General features: G+C 31.5%; 2 protein-coding genes across 2 annotated transcripts; both read right to left on the reverse strand.

Annotated features, from left to right (window-relative positions):
• Positions 1 to 66: 66 nt before the first annotated feature.
• LOC134725323 (carbohydrate sulfotransferase 15-like) lies at positions 67 to 4,299 on the reverse strand. The gene is made up of 6 exons (XM_063589040.1): positions 4,086 to 4,299; positions 3,462 to 3,569; positions 3,144 to 3,300; positions 1,834 to 1,993; positions 764 to 911; positions 67 to 346 (listed from the first exon to the last, which is right to left on the reverse strand). The coding sequence occupies exons 1-6, from the start codon at positions 4,222 to 4,224 to the stop codon at positions 162 to 164; spliced, it is 897 nt and encodes a 298-aa protein (XP_063445110.1). The 5' UTR covers positions 4,225 to 4,299; the 3' UTR covers positions 67 to 161.
• A 4,306-nt stretch (positions 4,300 to 8,605) lies between these two features.
• On the reverse strand, positions 8,606 to 10,759 carry LOC134726528 (type-2 ice-structuring protein-like). Its single transcript, XM_063590933.1, has 3 exons — positions 10,519 to 10,759; positions 9,038 to 9,235; positions 8,606 to 8,820 (listed from the first exon to the last, which is right to left on the reverse strand). Exons 1-3 carry the CDS (start codon positions 10,757 to 10,759, stop codon positions 8,606 to 8,608), a joined length of 654 nt encoding a protein of 217 aa, XP_063447003.1.
• Positions 10,760 to 16,433: the final 5,674 nt, after the last annotated feature.

The following is a 16,433-nucleotide window of genomic DNA, read 5'->3' on the forward strand; positions in this document are numbered from 1 at the left end:
CATTTAATTAGGTTTATGAACCTCTTGCACTGCCCCAGATTAAGGGTTAGGATCAAATTCCACTATTATTCGCCCTTCATGGAAGGACTTTTATTTGTTAACATAAATCAGGAGTGGCCTTTATAAATGTGTTGCACTGTCATTTGTCCAGTTCTTGTTCATCAGGCGTCCCACATAAATCTGGAGTCATTCAGTAAAAGTGCCAGATCTTCATTGTAAGGCTTGTAAAACTTGTTGAGTAAATCTTTTGTTCTTTTATGCATTGGTCCCTGTTTTTTCTTGAGCGTTGTTTTATGAGCTTTTTCTATTTTGACTATTCTGTCTAGATCAATTTCAGATTGTTCTTCTGAAAAATTACATTCCATTTAATTGACATGTATTGCTTTCAAATTTGTCTTAATTAGGATAACTAGTAGAATAAAGATGAATATATACATAAATTTGTGCTCAATTTAAGATGCTGTATTTAGATATGTGTGGTATTTGTTTAAAAGCAGAATGATTATGAAGGACAAAGACAATGACTGCTTCACTCAGCATGGTTATTTTACACAGGTTTTACCATAACTTTAGTGTTCTCGGATTTATATACTGAGATAGACACATAGCAATTAGTGAAAGTAAGATGCTTATTAAAGAGGTACATGACTTAGGGCTCAGGGTATTTTGACATCAACAGTTGATATAGGGTCTTTTAATATCAATATTAATTTTATCATTCCATTTAGACTACTGGTATTACTAATTGCTAACAAATATTTACCTAGTTGCAGGAACTTGAAAATCTGTTTTAATGTTCCTTTTATATTTTCTGCATAATCTTCAGTCTTAAGTACCAAGATTTGTTCTTTAGGGAATACTTTCAACCATTCCTTGAGGTAGACAGCATAGAATCCTACATGTATTCTTGCCTGAAAATACCAGAAATGATGTCTGCATATCACATTGAGAATAACACATAGTTAATAGTACTAAGTAGTTTGTTGGATGATTTATATAAAAAAGATGGTATATATCAATTTTTAGATTGTGAATAAAATAAGAGTTGATACAAATTGAAACTGATAAATTTAAATGAAATATGAATTCAGAAAAAAGATTTATTTTTATTCTGTCAAAATGACATAAAGCTTGCAAATAAATAAAAAGTAAAATCACAAAAATACTGAACTCGAGGAAAATTCAAAACGGAAAGCTCCTAATCAAATGGCAAAATCAAAAGCTCTAACACATCAAATGAATGGATAACAACTGTCATTCCTGATTTGGTACAGGCATTTTTTATTTAGAAAATGTTGTATTAAACCTGGTTTAACAGCTAGATAAACCTCTCACTTGTATGATAGTCGTATAAAATTCCATTACATTGACAACAATGTGTGAACAAAACAAACAGACATAATTGGTGAATATGTCAAGAATAGGGTTACTGCAGTCAACATTGTGTTATAATCAGAATCACTATAAAAACAAACCAATATGTAACAAAGAAGTACAAAAAGGCATCAAGACAAAGTATGTTAGCAAAAATGAAAGACAAGGATAAAAAATATACCATAGCACAATACCACAAGGATGTATAAGTACAGAGCCACGTCATACATGTAACAAAGAAACATAAAAAGGCATGTAGACAAAGCAAATGGCAGACCAGAATACAAAGCAGAGGTTGCAAAATGATATATGAAATAGTAAACAGATGAGATTATATTACATTTAATATAATCTACATGGTAAAACCTTCAAAATACCAAAAAACATTAAACACAAATTTAAAGACAGACCAAGGAAAAAAATTATTTACTTTATCGAAAGATGGAATTTCTATGTTACCTTATACATGGCAATATGTTTCCTATCATACAGACAAGATTCCAGTGTTCTTTTTTTCATACAATACTTGAGAAAAGTGATAGAAAAGTGAACAGCATCATGGAATCCTTTACTTGTTCTTGTCTGTCCAAGTTTTAGGAACATGTAATCAGAATACAATCTGTAATGAAAAATATGATACTAGTTGATGTGTTTGTCCTTTAAAAGATTTTCAATGTTTATATTTATTTCGAAATTTAAGATTATTACCTTTGAATGCAGACGCTTTTTTTTCTTTGTAAGCAGCAATACTCATAATTCATATTATCACATAATGCACGTGAAAATAATACTTTATTTTTAAAGGAGTAGGTTCAGTTAGACCCCTTTTTGGCCCCAAAATATAGCAGTTTAATAAAATTGTCAAAATGTAAAATTTTAGTTAATCATTGGACAGTAGAATGCTTCTGCTACATAAATATGGTCTGTTTTTGACAATGCAATGCACATATCTCGGGTACTAACACCGTTAAGTCATGCTAAATTACTGACATCTTCACAATCCTAGCATTTTAGTTAAATTTTAGACGGTTTTCGTGTGAAACGAAAGTGGCCGCATTCGTGTTCATCCTTAATATTAAAATGTAAGTCGTATTTGATGATAATACATCACATATATAAAGGTTGAGGATGAACACGGATGCGGCCACTTTCATTTTTGACAAAAAACATCTAAAAAGTGGCATTTTTCGGCATATTTGGTATATTTTTCATATTTGAGCTTGAATCGGATCGTTTTTAATGCTTACATCAGTTAAAATCTTTCACATGAACTAATTGATTCAAATGAAATAGACACTTAAGTGTTTAAAAAGTGGTCAAAATCTTTCGTCAGAAGAACATTCAATTTGAGGACCTACTCCTTTAGTGTGTCCGAAGCGCTTATCTGGATTTTCCTTCACATGGAATTGTCAAACCTTAGAATTTGAAAGCAAGAGATCATGTACAAAATATGTAGAAATAGTTGAAGTTGTTATTTCTAACAATTCCATTGAGGAATTGAAATCGGTTTCTGTTTTATTTGTATTCGTGTTTCTACTGCTTTATCTTTTAAACCTTATAAATGGTATTTTTATATGCAACCACAAGATCACATCTTTACAAAATGCATAAACTTGTGATCCTCAATGCTCTTCAACTTCGTACTTTATTTGGCCTTTAAACATTTTTTTGATTCGAGCGTCACTGATGAGTCTTATGTAGATGAAACGCGCGTCTGGCGGAAATATAAAATTGTAATCCTGGTATCTATGATGAGTTTATATACATACCTATTGGTTGGATCTCTGACTATAATAATCAGTTTTGCTTTTGGATTCATATGATGCATTAAGTGAGTTGTCAATATTTTAGGATGGTTTAACCGATGGTTTTGTTTAATGTTCTTCCATCCTGTGAAATCCCAAAAATCCATAGGCGTCCCATCACCTATATTGAAAATAAATATTTATATGGTTTAAAAAAAATCATTTATAAAATTTACCAGTTAACTAACAAAACCTTAGACGCTCATACTAGTAATGGTTTGTATAATAGTCTTAGTGAAAAAAGACAACTACCTTAATGTAAACAAGTTTAATGAACTATACCTGTAACTAGCTTATTGTTGCTTGAAATATTTGCCGCAGCACCATCAAAGTAATTCAGATAATCGCCGAAGGATTCACGTGGGTGTTGGTACCGGCTTAACCATAAACCTGCACATACAATATAGTAAAAGCAAAAATGAAATAAAAAGATTACCATCAATCCCTATAATTTTCGTATAAGCACAAATGCACACGAAAACGTTGAAAGCATTTTTTCATATAAAACATGTACTTTTAAAAATAGTCCTGAAATTGTATTTGTTATTCGATTTGATAGAAATTATTACAATTTAACACAGAACTATTTACAGTTTCTTGCATTGTATGAAATATTTGCATGATAATACTTTCAAAGAAATCATTAAAAAAAATCAATTAACAAAAATGTATCATACGAGGCTAATGAAATAGCTTGTGAACTTTCTATTGAATTAAATGTATTGAGGCTCATGTATTAGGGTATTTGTTTACCCTTTGATCGACTAGTATTTAATTGAGAGCAATATGATACTTATGCTCCCTGAACACCCCAATTTAATATCTTATATACATGTATAGATATATAATTATACTTGACATTTTATTTAAATTTAACTGAATATATTTTTTTTCGTACACTATTACCATATCGTCTCCATGACCACCACATTGTCTCTTTGTTGAGGGATCCATCATTGCCTAATATATGTGGATGTTCCAACAGACGAAGGAACAGATCCGTTGACCCACATTTATCTACTCCCAATAAATGGAAGTACGGCATACACCGAAACTTTGTTCTTGTTTCGTTGGTTTTACAAGTTTCATAGAAGCATGGATTCCTGTAACTGTTGTCATACTTAGGTGCCGCCTTAAAAGAAATTTCATTTTGTATCATAACACAGTTTCTTTAATTTGCATGTACTTGTTTATATCTTTGAGTTACCGAACAGATACCTAAATGATAAAGTACCTTTCTAGTTCTTCGAAATAATTGTATTAATTCAGTACCATTATTTTACAGTAATGCATTTGTCAATGACCTTATTTTACAGTAATGAATTTGTCAATGACTTATTTGATAGTAATGAATTTGTCAATGACTTATTTCATAGTAATGGATTTCTCAATGACTTATTTTACAATAATGGATTTGCCAATGACTTATTTACAGTAATGGATTTGTCAATGACTTATTTTATAGTAATATATTTGTCAATGACTTATTTCATAGAAATGGATATCTCAATGACTTTTTTACAGTAATGGATTTGTAAATGACTTATTTACAGTAATAGATTTGTCAATGACTTATTTTACAGAAATTGGTTTGTCAAAGACTTATTTTACAAAAAATGATTTTCCAATGACTTATTTTACAGAAATGGGTTTTTCAATGACTTATTTTACAGAAATGTATTTGTAAATGACTTATTTTATAGTAATAGATTTGTCAATGACCTTTTTTTACAGTAATGGGTTTGTCAATGACTTATTTTATAGTAATTGATTTGTCAATGACTTATTTTATAGTAATGGATTTGTCAATGACTTTTTTTTTACAGTAATGGGTTTGTCAATGATTTGAGGTAAGTTGTTAGTAGCAGTTTTGACCTTTTAATGTATATAAACATTAAGACCATTTGAATGTATGATTGCCAATAAAGTAACAAGTACAATTTAACAAACATAGGTCACCATACGGCTTTTAACACATTAATACATTTCAGGTAAAAAAAAACAGATTTTGTCAGTTGAGTAAATTTAAACTGTATTACTTTCTTGAAGATTTCTTATTTGATTAGAAGAAAACAGAAATACGATATATATGTATATACATTTATAGTACTACAAAAATGAGGCGAAGCCTAGTAATTCCAAAAAATTGTAGTCCTGATAAATATAGTATTATAAAATTATTATTCAAAACCGTTCAAAGGTTTTGAAATACTACACCATATTTCTTATATTACTTTTAGCAAATACGGTGAATTTTTATAGCACTGACAATTTGCACGTTTAAAAAGGCAGTAATGCGTTTCGGTTTGAATAAACATCAAGCATTTGCCATCCAAATCAGCAAGAACAAGTCATAAATATGAGAACATCACACTTAAATTTCTGTGAACTTCAAGAAATTTTGACTTAAACAATCCCTTTTATATTGGCCTTATTAAAACGTGATTTTTTTTTACATTAAACCTGTTATTTGGAATAAAGAAAGAACTCAATCACCAAGAACGATTGTATGCTTAACCTTTTTGACCTGGTAGAAAATGTATACTCACCATCCACATTAAATCTTCAATTCTTGCTCTTTTGGTTTTGTCCGCTGGTAAATAACAAACATTGGTAGCTGTTTTTCTAGCATGCAATGCTTTATCTTGTTTTGGGTTATTTCTCATGAGAAACCCATATAATAGCATGCAGTTGAAAACGAAGACACATTGAAATAATAATTTAATAAACTGTAATCGGTTCATTATTTATACCAATGGTGCCTTTGTTGTGAATTTGATAAGACGGTATAGAGTGACCTATAAATTATTATCCTTTTGCAATAGGACACACTAACCTTATCTCGATTGTATTATATAATTGATTAAACTTTGTCAACTTGTAAGAAATTGAAAGACTGCAATCAAATACAATGGCCAATATGTAGAACATGGATTAAAACAAAAAAAAAATAGGGTTTTTACTTTACAGTGAACAAGGTGACAGTAACCTGGAAAATACTATATATGACTTTATATTATTTCCAATCAGTATCACAATGCCTGATTTTGATGTATAAATTAATACCGGTATCCCGAAAAAACTGAACTCAAAGGAAAATTAAAAACGGAAAGACCTTAATCAAATGGCAAAATCAAAAACTGAAACACATCAAACGATAGGACAACAATTGTCATATTCATGACTTGGTCCAGGCATTTTCTTAAGGAGAACATGTTGGATTAAACATAAGTATAATATACTTAGACAATTCCGGATAAGGACTGAATCAAGACTCCCATGAGGGAGGCTTAGCATTGCCATATCAGTAGGAGTTACCAAATAGTGTGTCTATATATGTTGGCGTTTGTTTTTATTGCACTTCAGTGTTTCTGTTGTTCCGTTGTTTTCCTTGGTTTTTCTTTGTAACCCGGATTTGATTTCTCAAACAATGGATGAATTTTGAACAACGGTATACTACTGTTGTCTTTATTTATCTTTTTAATTTTAAACATAAACATGTACAGTGCAATGATTAGAAAATGAACGACAAACTTGCAAACAAGGAACGCGGCACTTCGTAAAAATTCGGAAAGCCGATGATGTTGCTGTTGAAGTTGATAAACGGTAATACCAATAACAATAATTATGTATATCTTTCGTGAGTTTGTCGAAGGCTTCACCAGTGGGTTTATATAAGGTTGTAACACAGTATATGCTGCAAAGTGACTTGGGCTTTGCTTTCTTATAATTGGAAATAGAGTGTATGAAACAATATCTACATTTCAAACTTTGTTTAGCTTTTGTTCCATAGTTATGTGTAGTTTTAAAGATATTGAAAAGAATATTTTTCACAAAATTAATTTACCTGTAAATATTTTTTGCGTTTAAATTGGGATCAGTATGACTTTTCACATTTGGATTGTTTTAGGCAAACATCTTATCATTCAGTGTGTTAGTCAAAATAATTATGACGTCGTCACAGCATTTATATAAACAGCCATCGATACCGTCATAATCATAATAATTGTTTGGAATAATATTTTGAAAATAGTTGTATGAATTCGAAGATCATATATTCGTTACAGAAATTCGTCGCTGTTTGTTTATCCTGCTTGTCGGTAATGGAAGATTATCGTTGTAATTTTACGGTTTTCTTGCGTTTGTTTGTGCTATATTCCTGTCACATATCGTTGTCATTTTAGCGATGTTTTTTTTAAATATTGCCATATAAATGGGAGGTTTGTTTGCTAGCCATAAAACCAGAAAAAAATGTATGTTTGAGTTTTAAAAGTTAAAAGTTAGCAGTTTTTCAAGACTTTTTAATCACAATTATTTTCAAAGCAGATAACACCTAACAGTGTTGAAATATATAAAGTAAATTCTAGACACTGTAGTTTAAGCAAAATGACGTTTCAAGAAATCGGTCTCAGTGTTCCAAATCGTGGTTCCCTTTTATCTGCTATATTCACCAACTCAACGTTCAAGAAATAGTCCGGAAAACTTGTGAATGTATTATCTTTTGTTACATGTTTACAAAGAGAATACAATACAACTGTTCCTTTTCATTTAGTAAAAATTCCATCAACAATTGTAATGTTTAATATTCATATATGGTATCCTATCAACGGTCATTTAACGGTTGAGTTCCAATACATAACAAGTACAAGTTTAAAGTCGTCTTGTTCTCAATTCGATCCTGTAATTTGGAATTTTACCTAGAAAATTAATGATAATTCACAAGGAAGTAGTTCTGTTGTCTGAATTTAGGCTTTCCAGAAATATAGTATCTTAACCAACAATGTCTGTTGAATGACAATTTAAAACAATAATGAAACAAACACCGTAGTCTAGTAAGTGTCTTGTCTTTTCTACATGTATTTGATATTTTTTCACTGATGAGTCTTATGTAGACGAAACGCGCGTCTGGCGTATAAAATTATAATCCTGGTACTTTTGATAACTAATTCTATCTAAAATTTAGAATTAAGGTCTATGCCAAAAGTCATTATTTTAGTCAAAAGAACAACACTAATCACTACATTTCAGTCATGCGCTCATGATGTAGTAAAAATATTCTGGCGGTTTGAGACGCAATGAATAGTTAGGAACTCTAAATTCATGGAACTTGTTAGGAACACCTGCAAAAGAAACTATTCATTACCCCGACTATAAGCGTATGGTCCAAATACTCTATTATCGAAACAATTACATTTTCCAGGATCTTTTTATTTCAATTACATAGATATATTCTGGCGCCTCTCCGTATTCTCAAACAGGAAATAACTCTTCATTTCTGCAAAAAGTAGTTAATAGTATAATACGAATGTCTGTCGATATCCATGAATAACGATGCTCAAATGCCTTTATTCATTGGTGTTCATTTAATAAATTGGGCTTAATACCGTGGTATTGCTACAAATATTTGTGATTTACGACGGAATACATTAAACAATTTCACAGATGTATTCTCTCATTTGACTACAAGCCAGGTTATTCCAGTCGTAGTCGACTATAGATCCCATGATCAGACAATCTTCTTTTCCAATAGCAGCTGGTTCTCCAGCACCCCAATGAAATTCAGTGATTGGAGTACCATCAACAAACAGCCAATTATTTTTTGTGATTTCATCCGATCCATCAATCCAGAATCCATTAAAAGCTAAAATGAGAAGTAAAAAAAAAGTCAATTGTTTGAGACTGTATGTTGACGTCACATGTGAATAGTTTTTTGTGGTGTTGGGTTGCTGATTCATTGACAAAACTCACATTTTAATTTATGTATATGAAAAACGGAACTTTTTGAAACTAAGGAAATATAGAGGGCAATTAGGGGAAGAAATGAGAAGAATAAAGAAATCAAATACATGATGTTTTACCCATGCTTAGCTGCTGAATACCCTCCACCAATAGTTTATGTTTTCTTGTCGTATCAACTCTGACCAGCCGTTGACCTTTTGATAAACAGTCTGCCATAGCTTCACTTTGTGACATCAATGTTGTGGTGTACAGTTGGAAGCAAAAGTTGTCATCTGGGTACCACTCATAACCACTTCCAGCACATTGTACATCTAGCTCTAAAAGAGATTTACAAGTTTAAATTTTGCATAGTAGTTACATGAAGCTTTATAATTGATTGGCAAGTTCAAACTTTGCATATTTATAAAACGCTTAATAAATATCAACCTCAATTCCTTCTTCTCATATACAAGTACTTTTCAGGACAGTATAACACTTTGTTTATCTTTCGCAATGTTGTAACTAGCTTTCAATTGTGGCATAGTTACAAAAAGAGAAAATAATAATTTTGATCATTTTGATCTTTGAATTTGGCTCAATAAATCTTTACATTTTGTGTTATGGTGACTTAATTCTAATTCTTTTTTTGAAAGCATAGTGCAATAGTGGTCTTTTTCTCTTGTTGCAGGCCAATTACCAGTACCTCCTTTAAAACGCTCAAACGTCTCGTAATTTAGTTCAAGTATTAAAAAAAATACAGCTTAAATGTTCATAGTGGGTGGAGCATAAATGTCCTTTCGCATTACTGCTAAAAGTTGCTAAAAAAATGTGAGCCTAAATTGACCGGATATTTGAACTTTACTCATGATTGTTTTTTTTTTAAATATCCTGTTCCAATTTAGGAATATGGTAGTTGTTATTTAATAGTCTGTTTCTCTGTATGTTTCTATGCATGTTGGCGTAGGTTTTGTAGCAGTTTTGTGTTTCTGTTGTTCTGTTGTTTCCTCTTATAGTTGATGTGTTTTCCTCAGTTTTGGTTTCTGACCCGAATTTGTCTACGCTTAATCGAGTAACGACCATTGACCAGCGGTAGATGACTGTTGTCCTGATTTACCTATAATCGTAACCAAAAAAAGGGAAACTACTAAAGTCATCGTAATAAATTCACATATTCTTTGAAAGTTCTTCCGAACAAACGAAAATAATGTTCGGATAAACGATAGGAAGTATGAAATAGAACATTTAAGTTTTGCCTAAAAGAAATTGTTCAAGTAGCTTTTTTCAATTCCTCTAATTCCATTTCATTACATGATAGTCTAATGAACTGTACCAATATGGTTGGTCTTAGCTTGTTTCAATTTGTGACGGCCGAATTTGATTGTTTAAAACTAATTCTGGTCATCAGTCGACCCAGTTTGCATATTCAATACCATACCTATGTGATTATTGTTAATTTGTTCCCATCCTAAATATTCCTTTGAACATTTTGCAAACAACAAGCAGTCAATACATGTTGATAACATGTTTAATGACAGGCCATCAACCATCCTAGTGATAACACATGACAAGAAAATTGAATGCCTTACTTTCTTCCTACACGTGTAAAACACCAAATATATACCTTCACTATATTGTCCGACAACATATCCCACTGTTTGTACTGTCTGGTCTGTGAAAATTCCATCTAACGAAGAAGAACGAATGTGACATTTATGCGAAAAGCCGTTCCAGATAAACGAGTAACAAGGATCAAGTATCAAACATAGGTGACAACATTCTATTTCATTCTTAGTCTTGAAAACTCTATCTGTAATGGCTGGGACACTACTTGAGCTGTATGACCTTCCACACTTTTGTTGCATGTAAACATTACCTGAAACTGACAATTTCAAGTTTCAATAAGACAGAAAAAGCTAGCATATCAACAAGTCTTCCAAAATATAAGACTGTTACACAAATTTCAAAGGCAAATAAAGGGGAAAACAAGATATCATGAAAATAGCATTTATGATTTTTAATGTTAGTTTGTTGTGTATAATTTGGAGTATAAGATGAAGGACGCCTTCAGGTGCGGGAGTTTCTCGCTGCTTTGAAGACCATTTGGTGTCCTTCTGCTGTTGTCTGTTCTATGATCGGGTTGTTGTCTCTTGGACACATTCCCCATTTCCATTTTCAATTTGATTTCATTTAAAGAAAACAGAGGTGTTTCTGTGCAGACCAAAATAACTTATCAATGCTGCTTGATGAATGACTAATCAATAACCTAGTTTAATACTTTGTAATACGCTTTTAAAGACAAAATAAAGAAGAAGTTCTTAAAGAGTGGGTGAGAAATTTTCCTTACTTTTGACAATGGCAATATTACTTAAATTGAAATTTTCTATTTATATGAAAGCTGTTATCAATTCTTTTCTTAAATGAACTGTGATTTATAGTTCACTAATCATACATTTGATTTGATTATATGAAAAAACCAACAGAGGGATGATTAATCATGGATATAACAGCACGATCTCATATTATATCATGATCACATGAATGTTGATATCAAATTTCAGAAAGCTCTGATTTAAAGTTTTTGAGAAAATGTGGCAAACAGACAGACGTTAACCAATTCATCCCCTCATATCAGAGCAGCAGTATAATTAGGAAAATCATGTCTTAATATGCAGAGACAAACTAGATTGATTATATTTCCAAAGCACAAAGTAATTTAGTTTTTTCGTTCAATTACGCCTACTTGGGAACCGTACTGAAAGAAAACAGGTTTCATTTTATTTCCCCTTACCTTTTTGGAATATCGAATATTTTTTGTAATGGGTCTTTTTAAAACCTAGATGTAACATATATCCAATAATATGTTCCCTTTGACACGTACTATTGTTTGCAGAAAAAGAGAGGGCTAATGGATGTAACAGTACAACATAATCTTGATAGAGCGACACTACACATACATGTAGATAAAACATATACACTTTTAGAAAAAAAACAAAAAAAAACATACGTCCATAAATACATATCATTCATTTGATAGAGTTCAACGTACTCTAAAGTACTAAAAATATTTAAAACACAGATAATTTGAGTGTAGAAAACTTCTTAAAAAAAGTTCTTACTTAAGGGCAATAGTAGTATACCGCTGTTCAATAGTTATAGATACCTTGTTGTTCATGCTGCTCCGGTTCCTGTGATCTGGTATCTACAATAATAGTTAGTATCTTTGATTTAAATAATATCAGGTAAGTTTTTATTTGAGATTGTATTCACCTCAATTGACATTGTACTGAGTCTTTTAACTTTTAAAGTCGGAAGTGTAAATATTATTAAAACTCATCGCATGTACTAGTATGGTTATTATAGATAAATCTTTGAGGTATTTTCTGTATTTCTTTCGTAAGTTATTTGTGTTGGCTTGACTACTAAAATCAGTGCCATGATAGAGAACAGAAGTAAAAAATTGATGATATAAGTGAGTGATAAATAGTTAATTTTCTGAATACGATAAATAATTTCAAAAGCTTTTTGAACATTTGAATATTTAACTGCATTTAGTATTTTTATTAATACATATATCAGCAATATGCAAATTTAATTATAGATAACACATAATATCTGTACTTGATCTTCACATTTGATATTATTTCCTGTTAAATCTATAATGAAATTTTATCCTTTGCCCCCCCCCCCCCCCCCCTAAAGCTTGCCTAGAATCACTTTCAATTAGTTGCACGAAAAATCACCAAATCTTTGCTCTACTGTTTCATTTTAATGCTTAAATCTTTTTGAAATATGAGTATTAGAGTGTATTGTCATCAACAAAATTGCATAGTGTAGTGTTTGAAGTGCAAACAAAAAGAGATTTCCTTTAGGAAGAAATTGAAAGTCAGATCTCCGTTTCAATTACATTAAAGATATGCTCTGAAGCTTTCCTATGCTTACCGTACTTTGGGAAAAGTAATGATACCATAAAAATAACCAAAGTCCAGTTCTTCATTTTTCTAACTTGTTGTGAGCAACGTAGCGAAATTTCCACGAATTTACGACTGCTACATTTACTTATGTACTTTATGTAGGGTGCAGCCGGTCTGCAATTTTTTTCCCTTTCATTTCAATTATTTGCTTAGCATTATTTAATGCTACATTATTGACATGACAAATTACTGATGTACATTATATGAAATCCGATTACAAAGGGGACATTTCATAATTCAGTTATTAATGTGAAGACCAGGCCCTCTAAAACAAAATATCAATAAAATACTATTCTTGCAAGCATTAGCAATGTCAACATTCATATGCAAGTTGTTTTCGAATAAACAACAAAACAGTTCAACATAGTACAACTCACTTTATACTTTTTTTAAGTATATATTTTCAAAGGATGGTGGTCTAATTTCAAGTTTGATTATTACCAGTTGTGTATCCTAATACGTATTATTGACGAGCTTGCAATTTATTGGATGTCGTTTGTTTGCTTAATATTATATTGTTCATACCTGATTACTTGTTTACCTGTTTCGACTAAAATGGAAATATGTTAAATTTCAAGTTTTGGTGTATATTCACCACTTCAAGCAACAACTTTACACATCTTCTTTTTCCACTTAATTGCTTTAGTGTTTTGTTATCTTTCATGTTGTTCATGTTTGCTTATTGGTCTCTTATGAACATTGTGCAGGGATCGCGTTATGGGAAAATTGTTTTTGTACTCACGTTTCCTTTCCTTTTTTCTGCGAAAAATTGAAGACTATTTCGTTGACTTATCACAAGATAATCACATGCCATAATTTCTACAATGTCCGTATTGTTCGGGGTAATTTGATTAATCGTTTGTTATTGTTGTTTGATGTATTATTTTCTTCATCAGTTTGAAAAGCTTCGTCTCCGTCTGTCTTTAAACTGCTCCAAATAAATTTTGAGTTTCTGTATGAAATAAAGAATGTGGTATGCTTGCCAATGAGACATACAGAACTTGACATGACTTGTTCTATACCAAAATACTAAATAAAAGAGGGACGAAAGATACGAGAGGGACAGTCAAACTCATAAATCGAAAATTAACTGAAAATGAATAACAGTATAGACAAGATATGGAGGATAATGATCACTCATTTTGATAACTGTACCTATATAGGTCATTTTATTTCACTTTTCAAAAAACTTAATAAATGTTAGTACCGATTCAACAATATTTTTACTAAGGTTCTGAATTGATAACCTTACAGAATACCAGGAAGTATACTTATAGGACAAATCATTGTAAATGCATTGTAAGCGCATGACATCTGAATTTAAGGGGATCACTGAAAACAAAATTACCATTTACTTTCATATCAAGCTAAAACGTGATTACAGACACAGTTATAATTAACAAATTGTAAAATACACACATCGTAAGAATAGACCCAAATGACAATCCAAAATTGGAATGAACTGTTTCTCTTTCAAATTAAAAAGAGGTTGTTCTGAGCAGACATGTTTTTGTTAAGTTTCACAGAGTTGCTCTCTGTATTTTTAGACTTACTAATAGTTACGGAAAATCTTCGATCGAGTTGCTCATGGTTGCTTCCGATATTTTTGAGAACATTCCAAGTTGCTCTTTATTACATGCGTGCTAATCAACACGTTTCATATATTCAGTGAAACCTTTTTAAGCTTTTTGAGAAAAAAGAGCGAGGATGAGCTTGTTAAGCTTTAATGACCGCTAAACCTATATTTTGAGATAAGATTTTTCAACATGCTGTTTTAAGTTGGAAGTCAATTAAAAGATTTTCTACGCATGCGTTTTTATTAAGCTTTACAAGAGCCATTGATTGTAACCGGATTAAGCTTATGTGTTTCCGCAGATTACGTGTTTTAAGTGCCAGTCTGCCTTAGTATCAGGCAGTGGTGAAAACATGACCAAAAAACCCCACCCAACTTGACATTGATTTCAGTTCATAATAGGTAGTAATGCACAAAAATAACATTCATTTCTGTTTTCTGTTCTGGTAATAGAAGATACAATTTGGTTGAAATGCACTAGGAATTAACGAATAAGGGGAGATAACTCTGTGATTTGCTATCATTCTAACCAATTTTCTAACCGAGTTATTTGATATTACCAGACACACACAAACGAAAGACTAATAATTTTTAACTCAGGATAATGGTTAGTATTAAATAGAATGATTAGCTCGGTGGGTTTTTCCTGATCATGTTTTGATTTTTACCTAAAATTGCCTGATTCTTACAAAGACTGGCACTTAAGAAGTGATCATTGGAAAGAAAATGGCGTCATAGACAATGCGACAGAAATTGCTCCTTATTAGAAACAACATCATCATTCAGGGGACCGGACCTAACACCAAATATCAACGGTTCTCATGGTAACATTGTTTTGATTTTGTTTTCGTGTTTGTGGTCAAACTTTGAGAACAACTGTGATCTGACCAGTCATTAAATATGACATCGTGTCTGGAAGAAAGACTCACATTGGCACAAGTGAAAGGAAGTTGATAACACAGAATGCATAAATAAACTACAACTGGACAACGACAGAGCACTCACATCCATAAAGTGAAACACTCATTTGATCAAATTGTAATGCAGATGTCGCATAGGATCTCATCCAATAGCCTATGTTCTGTTGCTGGTCTGTTCAAAAGTACAAATGGGATGCAGTTGAATACGGTAGCGACCTGAAATCATAGAGGGCCTAGTATTTACATCGCTGCATAGTATTGGATAAAAATCTTTGTTTGATCGACTATTTAGTTGTCTATAGTCAATTCAATTTCTAATTTTTATGAAATTCGGTTAATCTTTGACATTTTCCTTATTTTTGGTACTCAATGCTCTTCAACGTCGTACTTAATTTGGCCTTTTTGACATATTTTCATTCGACTGTGACAATCACTGATGAGTCTTTCGTAGACGCACGTCTGGCGTAAATATATATATATATATATATTTTATCCTGGTATCTATGATGAGATTTTTTATATGGACCCTCATCATGTCTTTTCTGTAGGCTATGAGGAAAATGAACATATCATTCAATGTCAGTGCGTCTGAATTGCTTTACTGAATTTATCATCATCAAGGAGGCTCCACACCCAACAAATGAAAGTTAAGGATGAATAAATATTTGAATGCATAAGTAGCTATATGATCAAAATGGACACTAAGAAGAAAGTGTTCAATCCGTTTTTGTTCAATTTTGACTTTTTTTTTTATATAAAAACTAAATATATCGACGGAGATATTTAAGAACAGGACAAGTAAAACAAACTTGTAGACAATTTGTTTGAATGTTAATGTTCCTAATTGTTGTGTTAATGTTCCTTGTGTTTACGATTACACACATATCCTCTTATCTAAATGTATAATCCTCGTCAATTTGGTAGGCCAAAGACGTGTTTCTTCTACAATAGATTGGTGGCGCTCAAATCTAAATACAAGATTTAAGAGTATCAAACGTTGAAAATTTTGCTGTACCAAATACGGCTATAGCAATATATTTCTAGTGGTAGAACATCTTTAGTGTGTCGAATA

The sequence above is a fragment of the Mytilus trossulus genome, chromosome 7 (genome assembly GCF_036588685.1).
Source record: "Mytilus trossulus isolate FHL-02 chromosome 7, PNRI_Mtr1.1.1.hap1, whole genome shotgun sequence".
Classification (NCBI taxonomy): domain Eukaryota; kingdom Metazoa; phylum Mollusca; class Bivalvia; order Mytilida; family Mytilidae; genus Mytilus; species Mytilus trossulus.

Bases quoted from the DNA above. Each gene is read 5' to 3' on its own strand.
- LOC134725323 (XM_063589040.1), bottom strand. From the start codon at position 4,224: ATGCCGTACTTCCATTTATTGGGAGTAGATAAATGTGGGTCAACGGAT. The intron at 3,301-3,461 runs GTATAGTTCATT...TTTTCAATATAG, and splicing joins CAACAATAAGCTAGTTACAG to GTGATGGGACGCCTATGGAT. The intron at 347-763 runs GTAAATATTTGT...GTAATTTTTCAG, and splicing joins TTTCAAGTTCCTGCAACTAG to AAGAACAATCTGAAATTGAT.
- LOC134726528 (XM_063590933.1), bottom strand. From the start codon at position 10,759: ATGCAACAAAAGTGTGGAAGGTCATACAGCTCAAGTAGTGTCCCAGCC. The intron at 9,236-10,518 runs GTATATATTTGG...AATCTCTTTTAG, and splicing joins TGTCGGACAATATAGTGAAG to AGCTAGATGTACAATGTGCT. The intron at 8,821-9,037 runs GTAAAACATCAT...TTCTCATTTTAG, and splicing joins TATTCAGCAGCTAAGCATGG to CTTTTAATGGATTCTGGATT.